General features: G+C 42.3%; 1 protein-coding gene across 5 annotated transcripts in view; it reads left to right on the top strand.

The window, feature by feature from the left end:
- The window catches only part of mib2 (mindbomb E3 ubiquitin protein ligase 2), a 44,445-nt gene extending 34,580 nt beyond the window's left edge, over positions 1–9,865 (top strand). For all 5 annotated transcript variants that reach the window (XM_037104436.1, XM_037104433.1, XM_037104432.1 and 2 more), the window contains 6 exons: positions 2,680–2,806; positions 2,917–3,177; positions 5,793–5,971; positions 6,078–6,271; positions 6,377–6,442; positions 6,976–9,865. In XM_037104436.1, the coding sequence (XP_036960331.1) occupies positions 2,680–2,806; positions 2,917–3,177; positions 5,793–5,971; positions 6,078–6,271; positions 6,377–6,442; positions 6,976–7,217 (1,069 nt within the window). In that variant the 3' untranslated portion in view covers positions 7,218–9,865. The remainder of the gene's footprint in view (positions 1–2,679; positions 2,807–2,916; positions 3,178–5,792; positions 5,972–6,077; positions 6,272–6,376; positions 6,443–6,975) is intronic.
- Positions 9,866–15,008: the final 5,143 nt, after the last annotated feature.

The raw sequence follows: 15,008 nt of genomic DNA, 5'->3' as shown, positions 1-15,008 counted from the left end.
TTGTGAGGAAATGGAAAAAGAGGGGCAAGAGGCCAAGTTCACAAACAGTCCTGGGAAAGAAAAGAAACGGGGCAAGCTGCCAGATTTCTTTCGGAGTTTTCAGCTTGACAGAAGAGGCAAATGGACGTGGAGGACAGTTACGGTCTGTGTACTATATTTATTGAAAAGAAGGAATACTTGGCTGAATTTGTTCCATCTTTCCTGTAATCCCACCTCCTCGAAGCTCCTTTGTTTGCACCTCGCTTTCACCAGATCCCTTTTGTTCCACAGCGGTTTCTTCCATTCTTCCACCTCATCCTCTCCCTATTTAATCCTGTCTTTCTGGAGTGACACTGAGCCTTTTGAGGATAAAATGTAAACTGTCTGTCATGCACCAGATTTCGCGAGTACGTCACATAATTAGTACACTTCTCCTGCTTTTATCAAGCTTTGATCAAGAAGCAGGTCACAAACAAGCATGATGCAAACTCCCAAAAATAACCAAACGATGACTTCAGTCTCCAGAGAAGTCGTGACCAGCTTGCCCTCTAGCTGTTGTGCGTGAAGGCATGTTTGTACAAAACTGGCCCAGAACACCGGCCCAGGACTGAATATTCATGAACACACAGGAGTAACGATTATGGAAATAATGTAGAGAGGCGTCGTGGGCACAAAGGTGACACACTCACACAGCTGTGTCTGCCTCAGACCTGTGAGTGTGAGCTCTTTAGCTCATGACGGCGGCCTGGAGACGACTCTAAAGCAGGAGCGATATTTCCCTCTATCAATACTGTCACCACCCACACACACACACACTCAGCTGCATTGCAGGTACCAGTGACCTCCAGCACAATGTCTCTTCTTCATCGCTTATAAAACACCCAGAGGAGATCCCGACCATACTGTACTCTCAGCGGTCTGGACCTTTGTGATGAAGTGTATCAGCGATCTGCTGCTAATGAGCTCGTAAATGCTGTAATTTGTTAGTTATTATAATGAAAGCTGCATAAAATCTGTCCTGTTATACAATGACAGAAAAATATTGCACATGCGTCTTTGTCTGAGCAGCACGTTCATAAGATGTAATACAGGAATGACAACACTGTTTAGATTCAAGTCTGTGACGATGCTGTTGTTAGGTTTTTATGGCTGTTTGTGTTGGAGCGTTTTGAAAAGGTAGAGAGATATATATTTTTTTTCATTGCTTAATAACTTAAAATGAAAGGTAGATTGAACATATTCCTCCCCAGTATATATTATAACCATATTTAAACATTTTGTCAAACGTTGTGCTGGTGAGTCGAGATAACAAGTAATGAGCAGACACAGGTCCATATCATGTACTGTACATAACACAACTGCGTGGCAGTTTTAGGTAAATAAGATCCAAAAGAGAAAAAAACGAAATACTTTCATTTGCTGGAAGGATAGTTTGAAACCAATTACAATTGCATCATAAATGTGTTATTTATAATTTCATCGTTTGTTAACAGCGAAAGAACATTTGGCTAAAGTTTAATTAACTTTATATTTACCATTTATTAGCGATGATTATTATAAAGTCTGACCGACCGAAGAGACTGTGTTTTATAAATAACAAGTAAACTTCTAAGGAAACGTCTCTTTATAGGGTCAGATCCATTTTTAACATTTTTACATCCGTCATCTGTGTCCCAGCTAAAAGTTTGCTCAAGTCTGAGTGCCTCATGTCCTCTGTGGGGACGCTCTTCTCCCCCTGTTGCATGAACTACTTTTTTTTTAACAACAGTGTTTTGTTATATAACAATGGGCTTTTTATATGGCTGGATTGCCTTAGCTTGACTTGTACTTTTAGATGACACCGCATCAAATGTTTGTCTTCATTCGTGAGGGTGAATAACAAGTGAGTGACGTTGACACCAGCCTCATCTATCAACCTCATTAACATTAAAAGTCTCCTGACGTCCATAGAAAGGTTGCGTGGCGCCGTACTCAAGCCTCCGCAGTGGCATGCCGGCATCCTGGGTGCTCACTAAGGCTGTCGGCTTCAATTTCACACGTCATAAAGCAAGCTCAGCTACGGAGCAGAGGACGTCTCAGCAGTGCAACCTGGCCCCACACTGCAGCATCGGCCGCGCTGCACGAAACACACAAAAAGTTATAACCGTCTCACTTCACGCGAACGTGATCTAATCCTTTAGAGTGAATTGTCATCCCTCAGTGTGACGATAACACAAAGCAAACGGATGACAAACGAGGATGCGGAACATTTTTGACCTTGAACGATTTGACGATCTTGTGTCCTCGTTTCAGACGTCGAGCTGTCAGGTGATGATGATGAATTGTTTGTGATATTCTGTCTGTATTATAGCACACTGGTTCAGTGGAAAGCTGCAAGGATGATAGGCTTAAAACAGCAATATTACACTCTGGGAAGTGGACTATTAAAGGAACATCAGGAGGTCAGTCGGCTGCATTTTGTGAGAAGTGGCTGCCTGTTGTGTCACTGTTTTCTCGTCAGAAAGGCTTGTTAGCAGCTCCACAGCAGCTGCGTCTCCGTCCAGGCTCATGAAGAGTACACTGTGGCGCACAATAAAATTAGCTTCATATTCCGAGAAGCAGCGGAGCAGCTATGGCAGACTTAACTGCTCCCAATTTAAGCCGTGAGCAGTGTTGTGCTCTCTGCCTAATGGAGTCTTGCGTTGTTTGTCCTGGCGGCAGGGCCACGGAGAAGATCCTGGCCCGGGCACGGCAGCTGGTGGACGTTAAGAAGGAGGACGGCTTCTCCGCGCTGCATCTGGCTTCCCTGAACAACCACCGTGATGTGGCCGAGATCCTCGTCAAGGAAGTGAGCTGAAGATTTTCATTTGTAGAGTGAACACAAAATCTTTTTAAATACATTAAGTAAAACATTTGACCATTACATTTGTTTTTCACCCCCTTACTGCCCATCCGCAGGGACGCTGCGACATCAACATCCGCAACAACCGGAACCAGACGCCGCTGCAGCTGGCGGTGACGCAGGGCCACACCGAACTGGTGCAGCTGCTGGTGGCCGAGGGCGCCGACGTCAACATGGAGGACGAGGACGGAGACACGGCCATGCACGTGGCCCTCCTCCGCCCGCAGCTGGCCAACGTAATGCTCAGCCCCGCCGTGGGAACCAGCAGCACGGAGGAGAGCGGCGAGGGTTGCTCCTCCACATCGCTCTACTGCAGGGTGAGAGCAGACGGGGGAGGCGGCGAGGGGGGTGGCGGGTTGTTGACTAATGGCTAAATAAAACCTGAACACACGGTTACTAAAGAGACAATCCACACTAAATAGAGAGGACTAAAGGAAGACGTACGTGAAACATTAAAAGAGTTGTAAATATAGCTTGAATGAGTTGTAAATAGACACTAACAGGAAGGTAAACAGACCGACGGGGAGTAAAAAGGATTACTGCCTTCTTAAGGAGGTAAAAACAGACACAGTTGGGGTAAATTAGGACTTGAGGGATAAGAACAGACCTGATATTGAAGCAAGGAGAGAATTGTAAACAAAATCAGAGTGAGGGAATGTAAACATGTTTGTATTTAGTCGGGGGGGTTAATCCAGGATAAAGCAGATGACTTTCTAGGTAAATGACAAGCAGGAAAAGGACGTCTGGCGGAATTCAAGTATAGGGTGATGACCGGGTGAAAGGGCTTTGCTTCATTGTGTAAACGAGGTGAGAGAGAGGGGTTAACTGAGGAGAGAGCGATCAGAGGGGAGTGAACTGACGTGGCGCTAAATCAGCCGTTACATCTACAGAGAAAAAACATTTTAGCGCAATAAAGTCTCAACATGTCGGATTTATTTTCTTAGAAATGAAGATTACCATATCTTGACTTTAATCTCATACCCCACTCTTGTTCCAAGAGAAAGTGCTGGCAAGACGTTGAGAATGGTGGTGGAATGAAGAGAGAGAGAGAAAGTGTTGAATGCTTGAGAAGTGAAGAGGGCCCACTTAGTGTAGAAATATAGATCTGGAGGGAGCTCAAATTGAACTGTCTGTGATAAATGAGGAGTACGGTGTAAACACATCATGTCATCCTTCCCCAGAGGAGGATGTCTTGAACTTGGAAAGGAGCAAAATTCATCAATCCAAAAAATCTAAAAGAAGCCATGTGGTGTATTCATCCTCAGAGGAACTAGATTTACTGACCTCAGGCCTCCCTCGAGTGCATCTAATCTTAATGTGACACTTTGACATTTTGAATTTCACCCATTTTTTTTTTTTACCTGTGAATCATTTTGTGGTTGGAAGATCCTGTGTATTTCCACTGCAGTCGACTACCTACAGCAATGTTTATATTCATTATGAACAAAGGGTAATTCTGCTGCTTACAGACATTTATTCAAAGGAAACATGGAGGATGCATATGATTATTTGCTGGAGTTCAGTAACATCAAATCAGCTTTTAATTTATTTTTTGGGCGTTAAACGCGACACTGATATCATCGTCTTATAATGTTGTCATGGTGAATGTGTTGGCAAGCGATATAAACAACCTTCTGTCTGTTCGCTGTTGTTTACAGATTTTAGAGCGCTTTCACTGAAAACTGCTTCCTGCTGTGGCTAGAAACAATGCTGGGAGAGCAGTGAGAGCGAATCATAACTGTGAAGTTGCAGCATGGTAGAGAAACAATGAGCTGAAATTGACTCTGAAACTGAGCGAAGCTGTAGATTCTGTTGCTAGTTCTCTGTATCACTGTAAGTGACTCCTTTTACATCGTCACATTGACCTCACATTGTCATATGATAACGTTGATTTTATCAAGTAACATCATTAAAGCGGTCGTTTTTTCTGCATTTTGGGGAAGACGGTTGTACAGCTGATTCTAATCGTTCCTTTTTACACATCCAGCTGGAACAGATCAACAATAGCAGTCCGGTGACCTGTCAAATGGTAGTCCAGTATTCACCCTGTCGCCCTGCTTTGGTCTCCACCATCTCCTGTGAAAAATATTTGGATCTTCAGCTGCTAAATGCTCCATTATGTGCGCCAGCTAGTCCCTACAGCCAGCTAAGTCTTTCTCACTGAAAACACTGCTGAGAAGAGCAGTGGGACTAAATTGAAAGTTCACAAGCCAAATCGCTCACATTAAACATAACAAGCACTCCTATCGATAATAAAAAATATTTCACTTTAAACACCTGCTGAAGGATTTCTTCAGTGGATGTTATCATTGTTGGTATCCAACAGAGGTCAAAGCTCTTAAAAATCACCTTCATGCTTCCCAGAGAGCCCTTTACTCACAAGAACCAGGTAAATATTCCTCACTGAGAGGGCTCGACTCCAAGCTGCGTGCAGCACTTTTTTTAATGCGATCACTTAAACTCCTGTTACATCGGTCGGCGTTGATATCATTGCACCGGCGGAGAACGTCCTTTCCAGTCTACATGACCGCAAACGCTGCAGCTCCACTCAACATCCTGGGCACCTGCCAAACCAGCACACACACAAATACACACACAACACACAGAAGCATGAAGGTGGCCTGACTTGAATGCTCGGTCCTGTTTTTGGCCGCTGTCAGCAGATGAGTTATTGGAGGAGTTCTTCAGTGCTGATTGGATTTGAGTTTATGTATCAGCCTCATTTCATTTTAATTAGCCTTTGTTGTTTGCGATCACCTGCGTCCTTGACCTAAGTTTTAAATGCATTGTCTCGACCTCCACTCTGCCCATAGGATCCCTTCTCAGCCTTATTATTGTTTTATGATACGAGTAGTGTTTGTTTTAACTCCAGCTTCTTCCCTCCCTCATTTTTCCCATCCTCTCTTCCTGTCATCCTCATGTGGGTCCACAGCTGAACGCTTCAGGTCTCCTGGGGAACACCGAGCTGAGCGTCGGTGCAGCTATCGCTTGTTTTCTAGCGCAGGAAGGTGCCGACATCAACTACGCAAACCACAAGGGCAAGAGTCCCCTGGACCTGGTGGCAGACAGCGGCATGCTGCAGCTCATCAAGAGCTTCTCTGAGAAACACAGGTGAGGCCTCTTTAAGAGAGGCGCTAAAATTCGTCAGGAAAAAGAGTTTTGTTTGTGATAAATGAGATGCATCTGTGCGTTGTTATAGTTGTTTGCCGTCTGACAGGTTGCAGCGTCTGCAGGCCATCACTTGCGGACAGGGCCTGAGCAGTGCCAGCCTCCGGCGGGTCCACACGACGCCCAACACCATGACCAACCTGGTTCTTCCCACACCGCCAGGGCCCAGCGAATGCCTCATCTGCTCCGAGCTGGCGCTGCTGGTTCTCTTCTGCCCCTGCCAGCACAGTGTGGCCTGTGAAGGTGGGTGGAGGCTCGACATGCCTTTATCAGTTCCCGTTTGGGCAAAATGCTTGTGTTCCGTATCTCTCCTCTACCTCTTTGCTGACCTTGTCTTTGTGTAAACAGAGTGTGCTCACCGAATGAAGAAATGCATCAAATGTCAAGTCACAATCACCAAGAAAATTAGACAAGGTAAGAAGAAACCTCATATTACTCGAATTGTTTTGGATGTGTTAATAGAACACGGATTTAATGACACATTTTCAACGAAGCAACACAGGTGTTCTTCATCTCAGAAAATTGTGATAAGCCTTTTCCCCATTTTTTATTTTTACATCATGAAAATAATGGGCTGACTAATCCATAGTAAAAATTACAAGGAAAATAATTATAATTTGCAGCCCTAGTTAATTCACTAGTTTCTTTAATGAATTTAAAGTGTCATCTGTGCAGACTTTAGAATATGTCTCTGTATGAGCAGTGATCACTGTTCCTGAGGCGTCTGATTACAGCACCTCTGTGTCGAGGACAAGCCTCCAATGAAATTGTCAGATATTTTGAATCATGCTGTATTCATGGTCATGGCTGCTTTAGCATTCAGCCTTATTATCTTTCAACCAGCAGCACAACCTTGCAAAGCTTTTATTAACACTGGAAAATAATAACCTACAGTTGGATTCAGTTGTGTATTGCTCTGACATCTGTCATCGCTCTCCCCCCCGCAGACCAAACAGAAGTGGACTGCAGCCCCGGCACCGAGAACTCGGAGCAGCACAACCTGCTGGAGCAGCTGCAGTCTCGCTACCGCCAGATGGAGGAGCGAATCACCTGCCCCATCTGCATCGACAACCACATCAAGCTGGTCTTCCAGTGCGGACACGCCTCCTGCATCGACTGCAGTGCCGCGCTTAAGACCTGCCCCATCTGCCGGCAGACCATCCGCGAGCGGATCCAGCTATTTGTCTGAGCATCTCTGTCCTCTCTGCTGTCACCGACCCAAAACAGGATGTCGGAGGGGGCTGGAGAGAAGCGAGGGCGGAAGGGGGCAGCGGTTATATCTTTGAAGACCCAGAGACATATATCTGCCTGTCGCACCCTCCTGCTTCACCCCCCCACACCCAGTGATCGAACACTCACTCAGCCCATAGGTTGCTTTACTATAAAACGCTGTGTTACATCGCTGAGAGTCTACTGTTTGTTACATTTCGAGTATTTTCCCACCTGAGCAGGAACATAACGTAATGTTCAGCGTCAGAACTGATGCTCCGCCGAGCTTGACGAGAAGCAGACGAAGGCGGCGTTGCGAGGTGATGCTTCCGCTTTGAATAGTCTGATTGGTAATCTGAAAGAAAACGGTCCCCCCGCCTCTTCTTTTTCCTCGGCCCCACTCAGCCTCCACCTCCTGTAATCTGTCCTATCTTTGCTGCTTTAAGTGGATGTCTGTTACCCATCATTCTCTCTGGCTGTCTGGCCTCCTCTGTTTACAAGGCTGCGCAGAATCAGTCCTCCCCCTCCTCCCCCGTCTTCTCCCCCCTCAGCCTGTCCCGTGAATTATGTTTGCTCTCATTTGTACTGATCTCTTAATAATCAGTGTTAGTCTCTGCAGAGAGAGTTGGTATAACTAAAGGCTCTCTATATAGTCCCCAACCACTCGCCTGTATGCAAGGGGAAATACACACTATATATGCATGAATATATGCATATTGTAAAGCTGAAAATGACTGTGTTGTCATGGGTGATCTGTCGTTGTTGTTGTTTTATTTCTCTCTGGTTACATTTGTGGTTTCTAATGTACCGATAAGTATGGTTTTTATTTATGTGTGAAAGGTGGTATTACTTAGTAATGTCTTTTTATTTCAGTTGGCGTTTGCTTGGCAAAAATGTTTTTGTTTCTACTGAAATTCACCCCAAGCCTATGTCCTCTACTCAGGGTATCAAATCATTGATAGCACTTGTGATATCCATAAAAGGTTAAAAAGCCCCCCCCCCACACACACACACACCCACACACACAACATTACAGAGCTACAGTGTGTCGGATCATGTTGGTGGTGGGTCACTGGAAGAAAATGTCATTTATAACCCGGTCATAAAGTTGTGCATAGTGACACAAAACGGCTAAAGAAATACTCAGTTTACTTTATCAACCTTTAAATTGTCATTCTCATTAGTGAAACGAATGTTTGTAGAAGAGTTTCTGCAACAAAACTCATTTTTCCTCTAAAATACACAAAAAACAAAGGTCCATAAAGCCTCCCAGGTGCAGTTGTCACTCTGTTTGATCAGAAAGCTTTGTGTCGTCCTGCCGGGTCGTGTCCGAAGACCACAGTCTGTCTGTCACTCGGCTGGTGTAGAGACCCCGACCAGCAGCGGCTTCACACTTTAAAGGAGGATACTCGTGTTTTGTTAGTCATCCACCACATGTATTGTAAGATATAGAATCAGAAGGGCAAAAACAAGACATTGTCGTGTTGCACCTCTCGTTTCACGTCCACCATCTTAGTCAAGTCGTGTCAGAAGAAAACAAACCCTCTCTCTCCTCTGGAGTTCTGGATTGTACATCGTCTTCATCCTCTAATGTTTTGGTGTGTTTTCTTGAAGGGCTTATGCATATGAGAAAAAAAAAATCTTATCTATTTTAATCTTAATTTAATTTTTATTTTCTATAATGAACTTCCGGAGACAGGAGGGGTTTTTTTTTGTTTTGTCTTTATTAGATCCCACATTTTGGGAGAGCCAATGTTAAAGATGTACATTTGAATGTCGAGGAAAAAAAAAATATTTATCCTGTCTCACTCTGCCTTTTTTTTAAATGTGTAAAGAAAAAAGATGTAAGAGAAGGAGCTGGAGAGACTGAGACGTGTTTGCCACACGGTTTACTTTGAGGAAAGAACTTTTACATCAGTGCCAAATCGCATGAGGATGTGCATGGGCATGCACGCCCGAATCTATGTAGACGCACTACGCTAAACCCCTCCAAGCTCAGGCGAGGGTTCAATTATTCCAGCAGTGAGAGTAAACTAAAAGCAAAACGTTGATATTTTATTTAGTTAAAAAAAAATCCGAAGTGTTATCTCAGCACACTCAGTTACTGGTGTTAGAAGTCGAGCTAATGGTGTTAGCCTCCTAACTTTTAGCTGTAATGCGCTGAGCCTCCTCATGTTCTCAATGACAAGTGACGCAACACTCACTTTGAAAACGCGACGGTCCCATATTGTTTGGAGCTTTTTACAAGTATATATATTTATATTTTGTGAGACGTTATAAAATCAAGGGACAAGTTTCTTACAGAGGTTCCAGCATTTTAAGCATTGTCCGTTGGTGATCTTGGTTAGTTTACAGGCAAAGGCAATAATGTTTTAGAAAAAAAAAATGGGAAAGATGTTTGAGTTCTTTCTTTTTCTCCCCCTGAAGGAGGTGGCTGTGAAACAATTTATGTATAAAAAACAAAACAAAACACTACTAAAGCAGCAAAAGTTATTATTGGTGTTTGTACATTTCAGCTCTTGGAGTTCTGATGTTGGCCTTACTGTCCATTCCTCCTCTGTTGATGTTTTTTCAGTTGTATTCTGTACAAAAATATTTTGCAATAAATATGGAACTGTTTTCTAAGGAGCTGGCGTGGCAGGGCTTTTCTTTGGGTTGTTCTTCTTTTCCAGGAAATCTTGGGTAGAAATTATGAAAGTGTCCCACACATGTAGGCCGACTGCAGAAACGGTGAATAAAAATGTTTTGGCCCATGTATTAAAAAATCATAGTCACTGATGGGGTTTCACCAGGTTACTACTTTAAACAAATTACACTATGGTGAGGATGTGAAGCCATTTTTATCTACTAACATTCCCTCGTGTCAAACCCAGCACGGAGAGGATAAACATATTGGTGTCTTAATAACACAGAGAGCTCTTCCTGTGTGACCTGTGAGATGAACAAGCAGATTTCTGTCCTGGCTGCACAGAGCTGGAAGATGCAGCGCAGAATCAGAATAAGTGCATATTAGTGTAATTTATTCATAAATTCAACTCCCCCAAATCAAAGTGGAAACTACTCACCTTAAACTTTTAATGCACTTTAAGGTTTCTATAAAGTGAACAATGTTAAACTCTCCCTGACTCCAGTTTGGGACTGAAATGTAAACACATGTTCAAGAAAATGAATCTTGACATTTCTTGACCGTTTCCTATTCACACCCCACTCCCCCGCAAGTTCAGGTAAACAGCTGGCGCGCGGGTTGCGTTTGCTCTAGCGCGCTTAGTCTGGTCGGTATCTGCGCAGCGTCTCCAGTTAAATGCTGCTGTGTGCCACTTCTTAGCCCTAATTGTCTTACGGCTCAGATGGCTTTGGCATATGACTCAGCGCTTTAGCCGTGACGTCTTCTCTGAGAACAGGGTGACAGCCCTGAACACTGGGAGAAGCTACGGCGCCACAGCAACCTGCAACAAATGTCTGTTTTCCTCCCGTGTGTTCATGGGAAGATACTGAACACAGGACACCTGCACGCCCCTGTGTGTGTTTTCCATGTGAACGTTTGAAAATATGAAATGAAATAAAAGTCAATGCAAATCCTAATTCGAGAAGTGTTGGTGAACTAAGAATGAAACAGGGTCACTTTCCAGATGAATTACTCTTCAAGTTGAAACATTAAGATTTAAAGACAGACAGACCTGATGAAAGAAATAGTATTTATTTTATACGATTTATACATCTATATAAGGTCCTACATTTTACTGCCATTACAAGGATTCTTTCTGTATTCATAGTTAAGAAAATGGCATTAATCGGTAGTTTTTAATATTCATATTAAATATATCATGTGCTGAGTGTACTCTTGTTGCTGTTTTCTATTTCACCTCAGTTATATTAATTCACTGTTCTTCTTGGTGACGTGTGATGAATTCTGAAGTGCTCTAAGATATTTTCTAGGAGGAAATCAGGACGATGTTACCCATCAAATACAATCTAAAACAGCAGAACAAAAAACTGATTCTGCCCCTCTTTAGCAACACGCATTTTTATAACTGCTGTGATTGCAGGTAACATGGTCCTATTATTCTGTCCACCCCATGTGTCTCTTAAGAGTAGCATGAGACAAGAGCGCCATCTAGTGGTGCAAGCATGCCAAAGTCTCTCTCTCTCTCTCTCTCTCTCTCTCTCTCTCTCTCTCTCTCTCTCTCTCTCTCTCTCTCTCTCTCTCTCTCTATATATATATATATATATGTATTATAATGTTTCCTGTTGTGTAACCTCACTGATTATAATCTAACTGGCAAACAAATGAAAGAAAATGAGCACGATCTGTAAGAAGATATTCTTGGAGGTCACCACCTTTACTGAGCCTGTCATTTTTTAAAAAAAATATTTACAAGATAACTGAGGTAATAATACAAACTCAGAAACATTTATTTTTTCCATGTCTGAAAAAACAAGCTGTTTGATGCTGTAAAGGTGGCAGGGTCCGCCAAATATAAGCAAAGTAAAGTAAGACAGTATGAAATTGTGTGGCCTTTTAAGCTCAGTTTGGTCAATTTAGTTTATTTGATTTGTTTGGCCATAAAAAATATCAGTCAATAAAGATCCCCAAACCTACAAAAGGACATTAAATATATACTTGAATATATACTTTTTTTCTGAAGTGTTATCAGTTTATTGAATATTTTTTACCATCACACACACATTATTATTTACATCCACGTTTTTTCTTTTCTTTTTTTTTTTTTTTTTGGCTTTAGAGGACTAAACGCGGAGCTGGAGGTCACTTTTAACAGCTGAAGAGAGAGAGGAACATCAGCCCATCACTCTCAGGGTCCTACAGGGGGCGCACTTGCTCACAGAACTGCTTCTTGAGCTCCACGTGTGCAGAGACTGCCTTCCCAGTAACCCGCTGACTACTTTGTCCTCAGTGCCAGTTTCCTGGTACCCGCATCTACTCCTACACTGTGCATTTAACTCAACACTTATACTTAGAATGTTAGGGTTAAGGTGAATGAGGTGACACTTCAGGTCATTAGTGTGTACTGGCTTTTGTTGATTAAACTCTAACTGAAGCAGAATGTATTTAGGCAAAAAAATAAAATAAAATAAAATAAAATAAAAAATGTAAAAAAGAAAGGTGACACTTTGTATTGAGGGCCACAGCTTAGATAACAGATGGGCCTAATAAGGCCCTGAAATTTCTACCAGATTTGTATTTAAAGGTCGACACTTGTTGATTAAATGCTTGTTATCAGTTTTTAAACTGCTTAGGAACACTGATAAAGACTTTTGAGTTTCCTATAATTGTTTATTAAAGCATGACATAACACATTTATTAACTTATTGACTTTAACACTGTTAAATTGGGCCATTATCAGTTAGCCTAATGACCTTAGCAAAGGTTTCAGCCATATTAAGAAGATGTGTTTTACTGATGGCTAAATGGCTGACAAGTAATGGAATATTTAAAATGTTTGTTTGTTTGTTTGTTTTTGTTTTTTTTGTTTTTTTAATTTTTAAAAAAACTTTTTTGACAATAAAGAAAAATAAAAACATTCCTTTCTTGAGAGTTAGCCTGAAGTATATGAACTCTCATGTCTCTGTGAAGCTACAACAAGCAGCTTGTTAGCTTAACTTAACCTGGAACCTTGTTAGCTTAACTTAACCTGGAACCTTGTTAGCTTAACTTAACCTGGAACCCGTACTACCACAGTCTGACACTTTTTAGCTTTTTGTAAATACTTGATTAGCAAGTTTAGCGAGTAGCTATACAGATTTTGGGACCTTTGGACAGAGCCGTGCTAGCTTTTCCTCTATGTTATTTACTTTTTTTCAGCCTAGCATGCCAAATGAAAACCAGGAGGCTTTTAGCTTAGCTCAGAATAACGCTAATGTGTGCCCAGCTTGTTCACCACTTAATTTTTACACTGTTGGTATGATGTTACATAACTTATATAAGATCTAAGATAATCAGATGTGAGCCATAAAGCAGCTAACGTTTTTTAACAGAGCCAGGCTAGCAGTTTCCCTCTGCTCACAGCCTTCCAGCTAAACTAAGCTAACAGACTGTAGCTTCATATTTATTGAACAGACATGAGAGAGGTGAAATCCCATCCGTATATAAAGTGAACAAGGGCATATTGAGCGCTTCTCATCCTGGAATGTATGTGGTGAAAAGATGTTTTTATCCCTGGTCATAAATTAGCATGTATGTAAAGTATTTCCTTCAGAGGAACACAGCATTATTGTAGCACTTCTTGTTTATGTTCCTGTAATTTATCAGGAATCCATCGTTTCCAGACTCAACAAGGAAGAGGTGACTTCTCTACGGGATGTTCGACATTGAAACATTTTTACACATGATCTATTTAAAGTTTTTTTTTTTTTTTCTGGGCAGGTTAATTTAACTGTTAACTGGCATTCAGTCTGTTGTTCCTGTTTTCTGTCTAAAGATAGCGAGGGCGGGATCATTCTGTTTAGAGGTTTCAGGCTACGTATCTCACTGAAATGATGAAAAAGAGTTTGATATATTCCGAACGGAACACAAAGACCTGGTCCAGCTGCCTCGGAAGATTGTCAGAGGTTTGTGTCGCTTGGCCAACTGTCACTGCACAACATCTTACAAGTACGATGTGAACCGAAAATCTCCTGTTGCAAAAAAAAAAACAACAAACAAAACAAACAGGTTTTGGGAACAATTGGCTCGAGTCTGCTTATTATCGTTTGCAGCTCTCTTTCCTCTGGCTCAGGGCCTGAATATTTCAACCACTCTGCGTTCTTTCTAAGAGAAATCAAACTTTGACCCACAGCGTCCCAGTTAGTACTGAGCTGTCAGAGTTAAAGTGGATGTGAATGCTGTCTTTGACTGTGAATATTTGACTCTATCATATGAGCTGGCAGACGGAAGCAGTGGGTCAGCGTCAGTGATTGTCAGCATGAAACCAAGCCGTAGGTTCACGGCAACTTTTTTGGAAATTCATTCAGTAACGTTTCTTGTAATTTGAATTTCTTTTCTTTTCTTTTTTAAAAATAAAACACCAAAGTCCAACAATGAATCCCACAAACAAGAATTGTCTGTTCGGTGGAAGCCTGATGTATATCACTCCGTTGTGCCACAGGGCTCCATTGTTAACCAGAACCTATTAAAAGCCAACAATGAGCCACAGTGTTGTTGCGCTGGTTGAGGTGTCCCTTTATTACCATGGGGTTGTTCATGTTAATTCGATCCCACATAGACAGCCCTGCTGCAATTTATGCTTTTACTGTCAATGTGTAGTAATCCGCATCAGAAGATAGTCCCCAACAAATGTATCGTTAATACTGTCTGAGTCATGATTACTAAGAATCGTAGCGCCCAGCTGCTTTAAAGAAGTGAATTGGCTCATTCAACCAGTGTTTATACTATTGCTCACTTACGGTGAATGACAGGTCCAGCTGGTTTGCATGTTATACTCATTGCTGACCAGTCAGTGAACCCTGAGTTTTGGATGTTTTATCACAGCTGAGTGATAAAAAAGCCAAAGGCGTGAGTCAGAGGTGGGGCGGCGGGGGCGTGAGCTGCCATCCAGGAAAGATTTCATCCCCAGTGCATCACTTTAAACACAACTGTGTCATTTCAGGAATTATTCAGTACAGTCAATAATAACGTCACATGATGCAGCTACAATATACGTGAGTAGGAATCTGATAATATCTACTGTCGGTGGCTGCCTTTTCTTAACCCGCACCACTCAGTGCAACAAGAACACATTTATAATCATCACCAGTCTTCATTTTCTCTGCGCTG

Source organism: Acanthopagrus latus, chromosome 7 (assembly GCF_904848185.1).
Source record: "Acanthopagrus latus isolate v.2019 chromosome 7, fAcaLat1.1, whole genome shotgun sequence".
NCBI lineage: Eukaryota > Metazoa > Chordata > Actinopteri > Spariformes > Sparidae > Acanthopagrus > Acanthopagrus latus.
The sequence above is the reverse complement of the archived record's forward strand: the minus strand, read 5'-3'. Positions and strand labels throughout refer to the sequence as shown.